Consider the following 8,104-nt stretch of genomic DNA (forward strand, 5'->3'; position numbering starts at 1 on the left):
GAGGCTCTGCCTCCCGCCCCAGGCCTGGGTCCTTTGGGCCTGGGGTGCGAGCGGAACACAGAAGGCACTTACTAGGGAGCTGAGGCTGAAAGGCTGAAGCCAGAGGCTTGGGGTCTCAGGACAGTGTCGGGGGCTGGGGGCTCTGCAAGAGCCAGGCCCAGGCTAGTTCTGCAGACCGGACCCTCGCCTTCCCATGGGGAGGGACTTCTCGGGGCAGGCTGGAAGAGATGGCTAACCCAGGACCCCTCCCTCCCCAGCAAGGCCCGTTGGGCTGGGCCAGGAGGGCAGTCCTGGAAATACGAGAAAACGCTGGCCCTGCGCGCCCTGCTGGGCACAGCCGCCATAGCAGCTAGAGTTGGTGGTTGGTCGTTGGGTGGGGCCGGCCTACAGGGCAGGGGGGCCTTGCCCAAAGAGACCCCTCCCTGGAAAGGCGGGAGGGCTGGGCTGGTGGCTGACTCTGGACCCTCCAAGGCACCTGGCTATAGTGAGGGGCAGGCAGAGAGAAGAAAGGGCCTGGGGGGGGCAGTGTGGCTGGACCGACCCTGTCCCCCAAAACACAGGCTGTCTGGACAGCACGTATACGTTAATATATTAGTCTGGTCTTTTTGGTTAACTCGAGGCACCGCTTGGGAGGGAGACACCTTGAAACATCGAATACCTAGCGCCTGGGCGGGGAGCCTGGCCGCATGCAGGGTGGGGGGCGGGGCGGCAGGCTTCAGGCCGTGGCGGGCTCGGTGCCCCCCAGGGAGGACACTGACCCCGAGGTGTAGCGCCGGCCGTAACCTGAGGAGGAGTAGGAGGAGGAAGAGAAGGTCATGGAGAAGCCGGAGCCGGTGGCGTCGAAGCTGCCACGGCGGGAGCCAGCCCGGGAGCCGGTGCGCGAGCCGGTGCGCGAGCCCGCCGTGGAGCCGGAGCCGCTGACGCTGTAAGGGCTGTAGTAGCCCTTGCTGGACTGGGCGGCAGCTTCCAGCAGCCGCAGCCCCGTGCCCTCCTCCACCATGCTGCGGTCCAGCGCGTCCTTGTAGGAGATCTTGAGCTTGGTCTTGGGGCAGGTGAGGTACTTGGAGTGTGCGCCCACGTCGCGCAGCTTCTGGGCGGTGCGGGCGTCCACCGTGCCGCGCTGCAGGGCCTCGTCGAGGGACACACGACCGGGCGTGTCGGGCTCGATCAGGCCGCCCGTCAGGTACTGCACCTCCAGGAACCGCTGGCCCGCCTCGTAGTACAGCCAGCCCTTCTTAAGGGCCTGGGCAGCGGACATCTTGGTCTTGGTGCGTGGGTCTTCGAAGCCGCAGAAGGCCTTTTGGGCCAGGTTGATGCGGTCCACCATGATCTTGTCCACCAAGCCCCTGTTGACAGCATCGGTGACGGGGATGCGCTCGCCGGTGCTGGGGTCGATGATGCCCCCGGTGCAGGCCTGCGCCTCCAGCAGCCGCTGCCCCGTGATGTTGTCCACCAGGTTGCGGTGCATGGCCTCCGTGATGGACACCTTCTCCAGTGTCTCCGTGTCCAGGATGCCGGCCACAGGGCCTGTCTCCTCGGTGGGGTCGGACCAGGAGGAAAGCTGGGTCCTGGAGACTGCTGGGCTAATGGGGTAGGAGGAGGAGGACCCCACTGAGGACGAGCGGGAGCGGAAGCCGCTGGCGTTGCCCGACAGCATGTCGGCAAACTCGGTGATAGAGAGCGTGCCGGCGCGGTACTGGTCCAGCGCCGAGCGGTCGATGAGGTTCTTGGTGATGGCCTCATCGATGTCATACTGGCGGCCGGAGCGGCGGTCAATGATCATGGACTTGACCACGCCGTCCGAAGAGGAGATGGTGATCTCCTCCCACTCGCACTCCTGCTCGGACAGCTCCAGGTACGTCTGGTGGTCGATGAGGCCCTTACGGTAGGCCTCGTACACCGACATCTCCTTGCCGGTCTCGGGGTCCACGATGACCACGCGGCGCTTGCGCACCGAGGACTTGGAGGACGTCTTCCGCTCACGCTTCTTCTCCTTCAGCGGCAGGAGGCACAGCCCCGTCTGGGGGTCAGTGATGCAGCGCTCCATCAGCTGCAGGTACGTGAGGTTCTCTTCTGTGTTGGGGTCGAAAAAGCCCTTGGTGTCGTCCGAGGGATCGGTCAGGATCTCGTTCATCTCCTCGTCGAAGAGGCCGCGCTTGTAGGCCACCTCCACAGGCAGCCGATGGCTCTCTTCAGGGTCGATGATGCCACCCGTGGCGATCTGGGCCTCCAGCAGGCGGATGCCATGGTCCCGGACGATCAGGCCCTTCTTCATGGCCTGGAAGAGCGAGATCTGCTCGCCGGAGTAGGGGTCGGTGTAGCCCGTGACGGCGCGCTCGGCCGACAGCAGCTTGTCCTTGAACTCGGGGCCCACGATGCCCATGCGCACGGCCTCCTCCACGGTCAGCTTGAGCCCCTTGATGGGGTCGATGACGTAGCCGGTGGCCGCCTGGGCCTCCAGGAGCTCAAAGGCCGTGCCCGGCCGGATGATGCCCTTCTTCATGGCCTGGTAGACTGACAGCCGCTCCTTGGTGGTGTCGACGAACACCCCGGCGATGCAGCTGGTGCCCTCCAGGAACTTCTGCAGGTTCTTTGTGACCTCCTCGACGGAGGCCAGGCCCTCCTGCAGCTGCCGCGCCGTGGCCTCGTCCAAGACCTGTGAGCGCACCAGCTCCTCCACCGTGATCTGCTTGCGCAGACCGCGGAAGGTCAGCTTGCGGGCGTCAGAGAGCGGCAGGAGCAGCTGGCCGCTGTTCTCGTCCTGGCGACAGCGCCGGAGCAGCTGCGTGTAGCTGAGGCGCTCGTCCGTAGACGGGTCCACGTAGCTGCGCACCTCGCTGGGCTCTGACAGCTGGTCGTGCGTGTCCTTGTTGAGGTAGCCACGCTGGTAGGCCACCTCCAGCGGGAGGTGAAAGCCCAGGCGCGGGTCCACGATGCCGCCTGTGGCCAGCTGGGCGTCCAGCAGCCGCAAGGCCTCCTCGGCAGGGATCAGGTCCTTTTTCATGGCCTGGAACAGCGAGATGGTCTGCTCCGTGTAGGGGTCACGGTAGCCAGTCACGGCCCGCTCGGCCGACAGCAGCCGGTCATGCAACTCGGGGCCCACCAGGCCCTTCCGCACGGCCTCGTCCACCGTCAGCCGCTCACCTTTTAGTGGGTCCAGCAGAAAGCCCGTGGCCGCCTGCGCCTCCAACAGTAAGCGGGCCACCTCAGCGCTCAGCAGCCCTTTCTTGAGGGCCTGGTAGACCGTCAGTGTCTGCCTGGAGCTGGGCAGGTAGATACCGGCCACACAGCCCGTGCCGTAGAGGTAGCGCCAAGCAGAAGACTCTGCCTCGAGCGCCTCGCGGAGGCTCTTGGTGCCCTCCCGGAGCAGGTCGTAGGTCTCGCGGGAGATGACCCGGGCCTCGTACAGGTCCTCAGCGGTGAGGCGGCGACGCACGTAGTCGTAGGAAGCCAGGTTCTGCTGGCGGATGATCTCGGTCTTCTCGATGATCTCGATGATGATAATGATCATGCGTTCCTTGGTCACCCGACCGGCCTGGAAGTCGGCCATGAGCCAGGCCCGCTGGTCCTCAGGGATCAGGTCCGACTGCATCACCTCCCACAGGGACATGGTGGAGCCGCCGTGGCTACCGCCGCCTGGGATGTCGATCTGCGTCTCCTCGAACGCCCTCCGGGTCTCCTCCTCCGTGTACACCTGCGTGGTCTCCACCACCTCCACCTTCTCAGCCCCCTTCAGCGGCAGGAGGCGCAGGCCAGTCTCGGGGTCCTCCACACAGCGCTCCAGCAGCTGTAGGTACGTCAGGTTCTCGTGCGTGTTGGGGTCGATGAAGCCCTTGGTGTCGTCGCTCGGGTCCGCCAGGACGCGGTTCATCTCCTCGTCGAAGTAGCCGCGCTGGTAGGCCACGTGCACGGGCACGCGGTGGCTGTGCACGGGGTCGATGATGCCGCCCGTGGCGATCTGGGCCTCCAGCAGGCGGATGCCGTGGTCCCTGAGGACCAGGCCCTTCTTCATGGCCTGGAAGAGGGAGATGGTGCTGCCCGAGTAGGGGTCCTTGTAGCCAGTGACAGCCTTCTCAGCTGACAGCAGCTTCTCGTGCAGCTCAGGGCCCACCACGCCTGCCTTCACAGCCTCGTGGACATACAGGCGCTGGTTGCGAACGGGGTCCACCAAAAAGCCAGTGGCTGCCTGGGCCTCCAGCAGCAGTGTGGCTGTGCTGGGCCTAAGCAGGCCACGCCGCATGGCCTCGTAAATGGTCACCTTCTCCTTAGAGTCCTCCAAGTAGATGCCAGCGAGGCAGCCACTGCCTTGGAGAAGTGTCCGCACAGAGCCCACCTCCGACAGGTCCTTGACCGATGTTTTGCCATCCTTGAGCTGCTCGAACTGGGCCTTGCTGAGGACTCCGGCGTCCAGGAGCTCACTGGCCGGCACCGGGGCGCGGAGGCCACTGAAGGAGAGCCTCTCCTGCCGCACGGTCTCCACCTCCTCCACGATGGTGATGAGGATCTTGATGATCTTCTCCACGGTGACCTTGCCCGTGCGGAACTGGCGCAGCAGCTCCAGCCTCTGCTCCTCCGTGAAGTACTCGGAGCTGATCAGCTCCCAGATGGTCACCGCCTTGCCCTTGAAGCTGCCCACAGGGACCTCGACCGTGGCCTTCTGGAAGGTCTCACGGGCCTGGAGCTCAGAGTAGATCTCCTCCTGCCGGGCCCGAGCGGCCTTCTCTGACAATGGTAGCAGGTTCAGCCCCGTTAGCTGGTCGGGCCGGCACCGCTGCTGGAGCTGGTTGTAGGTGACTGGCTCCTGTGCACTGGGGTCGAAGTAGGTCTTGGTATCGTCCCTGGGTGTCAGCAGAGCCTTGCTGGTCTCTTTGTCCAGATAGCCGCGGGCATAGGCAACGTCCAGGGACACACGGTGGCTCTTGCTAGGGTCCACAATGCCGCCTGTGGACAGCTGAGCATCTAGCAGACGCAGACCTTGCTCCTTGGGAATGAGGCCCTTCTTCAGGGCCTGGAACAGGGAAACACTCTGGCCTGAGTACGGGTCCCTGTAGCCCGTCACAGCCCTCTCAGCCGACAACAGCTTCTCGTGCAGCTCGGGCCCTACCAGGCCAGCGCGCACGGCCTCATCCACCGTGAGCCGGGCGCTCGTGGCAGGGTCAATGATGTGCCCGGTGCCGGCCTGGGCCTCCAGCAAGGCCACAGCCACCTCTGGTGTCAACAGTTCTCTCTTTAGGGCCTCGTAGATGCTCAGCTTCTGCCCTGCCTCTTCGAGCCACACGCCCGCGATGACATTGGTGCCCCGCAGGGCCTTCCGCACAGCGTCCACCTCGGCCACCTCGCGCACTGAGCGCTCGCCCCGCTGCAGCTGGTGGTAGAGGTCATGGTCGATGACCCGGCTCTCCAGTAGCTCGGCAGCGGGCACCAGGGCGCGGAGGCCCTCGAAGCAGAGCTGGCCCTTCTGCTCGTGCTCCTCGACCACGGTGATGACGATCTTGATGATCTTCTCCACGGTGACCTTGCCCGTGCGGAACTGGCGCAACAGGTCCCGCCGCTGCTCCGCTGTGAAGTACTCGGAGTTGATGAGCTCCCAGATGGTCACTGTCCTGCCCTGGAACTTGCCGAATGGCGCGGACACAGTGGCTTTCTCAAACACATCTCGGGCCTCTGAGTCAGTGTAGACCAGCTCACCACCCTTGGCAGCCTGATCTGTGAGTGGCAGGAGGCGCAGGCCAGTCTCGGGGTCCTCCACACAGCGCTCCAGCAGCTGCAGGTACGTCAGGTTCTCGTGCGTGTTGGGGTCGAAGAAGCCCTTGGTGTCGTCGCTCGGGTCCGCCAGGACGCGGTTCATCTCCTCGTCGAAGTAGCCGCGCTGGTAGGCCACGTGCACGGGCACGCGGTGGCTGTGCACGGGGTCGATGATGCCGCCCGTGGCGATCTGGGCCTCCAGCAGGCGGATGCCGTGGTCCCGGACGATCAGGTCCTTCTTCATGGCCTGGAAGAGCGAGATCTGCTCGCCGGTGTAGGGGTCTTTGTAGCCGGTGACGGCGCGCTCGGCCGACAGCAGCTTGTGGTGCAGCTCGGGGCCCACCACGCCCTCCTTCACGGCCTCATTGACGGTCAGCCGCCGATTCCGCACAGGGTCCAGGAGGAAGCCAGAGGCTGCCTGGGCCTCGAGCAGGATGACGGCTGTGCCTGGGCTAAGCAGCTGCCGCTGCAGTGCGGTATAGATACTCAGCTTCTCGCCGGTCGGCTGCAGCAGCAGCCCTGCGATGCTGCTGCGGCCCCGCAGGTAGCGGCGCACGTCCTCCCGCTGCGCAAGTTCGGCCACCGTGGTGCGGCCCTGCTCCAGACGCTGCAGCTCCTCTGCGCTCAGGACGCCCACCTCCTGCAGACGCTGGGCTGGCACCTTCTGCCGCAGACCGTCGAAGGCGTGCTCGGGCTCCGCCTCGGTGGCTGGGCCATCGGGGGCGTCCCGGCCATTGGGCAGGACTTTGGCAGCCACCTCCTCCGAATGCGCCAGCGCCGCCTGGTGCTCCTCTTCCAGCCGTTGCAGCCGCTCACGCAGCCTCTGGTTCTCCTGGGCCAGCAGCTCCTCCTGCTGCTGCCGCTGCTGCTCCAGGCGCTGCAGCTCTGCCTCGGCCTCGTGCTGCCGCCGCCGGGCCTCCTCCATGCTGGCCACCAGCTGCTGTTTCTCCTGCTCCATCTGCTGCTGCTGCCACTGCTGCTCCTCACGCAGCTTCTGTGCCTTGGCCACCTCGTCCTGGAAGAGCTGCTCCAGCTTGGCCTTCTCCTGCTCGATGAAGCGCTCGCGCTGCAATAGGCTGTCTTTTTCGGACAGAAAGCTCTGCTGCAGGGCCTGCGTCTCCTGCAGCCGCTGCTCCTGTTGCACTGTCTGCATCTGCAAAAGGGGAAGGTGGTCAGGGCCACCAAGCCTGGGAGCACCCCCACCCCGGCCTGCCCACCGGCCCGCCTGTCCGCGTGCATGTGCAGAGCTGGTACCTCCTTGGATTTGAGTTGCAGTGACCTGGCCTCCTGTTTGAGCTTCTCCTTCTCACGCTCCAGCTCTGCAATAGCTTCCCGCAGGCGCTCGGCATCATGGTCGCTCTGCTGTCGCTGGATCTCCAGCGTCTGCACCAGCGTCACCTTCTCCTGTGTGGCGAGCTCTGTGCGGTGCAGCTTCTCGCCTATCTCCTCTGCCTGCTTCCGGAAGCGCTGGGCATCCTCCTCCGCACGGGCCTGGGCCCGACTCATCTCTGCCACGCGCAGCTTCAGGCGCTCGGCCTCCGCACTCATCTCCAGCTGCCGCTGCCGCTCCGCCTCCAGCGTGCGCTGGAAGCCCTGCGTCTCCTGTGCCAGCTGCTGCTCCATCTGCTCCTTATCCTCCTGCAGCTGTCGCGCCTGCGCCTGCGCGAGCTCTTTCTGCTGTTGCAGCAGCTCGGCCTCGGCCTTGAGCCGCGTGGCCTCCTGCACCGCCTGCATCTTCTCCTTGAGCATCTTCTCCGCCAGCGCCCGCTGCCGCGCCAGGTCTTCCTCCGCCAGCTCGCGCAGCCGTGCCGCCTCCTGGGCTGCCACGCTGAGCCGCGCCGCCTCCTCCGCCACCTGCTTCATTTTCTCAGCCTCCTCCTCCAGGACGCGCTGTGTGTTGTCCTTGTCGCGCAGCACGAGTGCACGGTTCTCCGCCTCGATGCGCGCCTTGAGCTTGCTAAGCTCGTCCATCTGCACGCGCACAGAGAAGAGCTCTTCCTCCACGCGGCTGCGCTGGCAGGCGGCCTCGGCTACCTCGGCCTTGAGCCGCTGCAGCTCCTCATCCAGGATGCCCTTCTGGTGGTCGGTTTCCTCCAGCTGCAGCCGCAGCGCAGTCAGCTCCTGCTCCACCTGTGCCTTCTGCCGCAGCGTCTGCTCTGCGAACCTCTTGTGCTTGTCCATCTCGGCATCGGCCGCCTGCTTCTGCCGCAGGGCCGCCTGCTCCGCCTGCGCTCGCCTTGCTGCCTCTTGCTCCGCCTCCTTGCGCAGCTTCTCCGCGGCCTCCTGCGCCTGTGCACGCGCCTGCGCCTGCGCCTCGGCCTCCTGCTTCAGCCGCTCGGCCTCTTCCACCTGCCGCCGG

General features: G+C 65.7%; 1 protein-coding gene across 1 annotated transcript in view; it reads right to left on the reverse strand.

Moving 5' to 3' along the window:
* Positions 1-579: 579 nt before the first annotated feature.
* The window catches only part of PLEC (plectin), a 26,531-nt gene continuing 19,006 nt past the window's right edge, over positions 580-8,104 (reverse strand). Inside the window, 2 exon segments of the mRNA XM_025047619.1 lie at positions 580-6,898; positions 7,000-8,104. The exon segment at positions 7,000-8,104 is cut by the window's right edge and continues 107 nt beyond it. Of these exon segments, the coding sequence (XP_024903387.1) occupies positions 716-6,898; positions 7,000-8,104 (7,288 nt within the window). The 3' untranslated portion in view covers positions 580-715.

This window comes from Pteropus alecto, unplaced genomic scaffold, assembly GCF_000325575.1.
Source record: "Pteropus alecto unplaced genomic scaffold, ASM32557v1 scaffold105, whole genome shotgun sequence".
Classification (NCBI taxonomy): domain Eukaryota; kingdom Metazoa; phylum Chordata; class Mammalia; order Chiroptera; family Pteropodidae; genus Pteropus; species Pteropus alecto.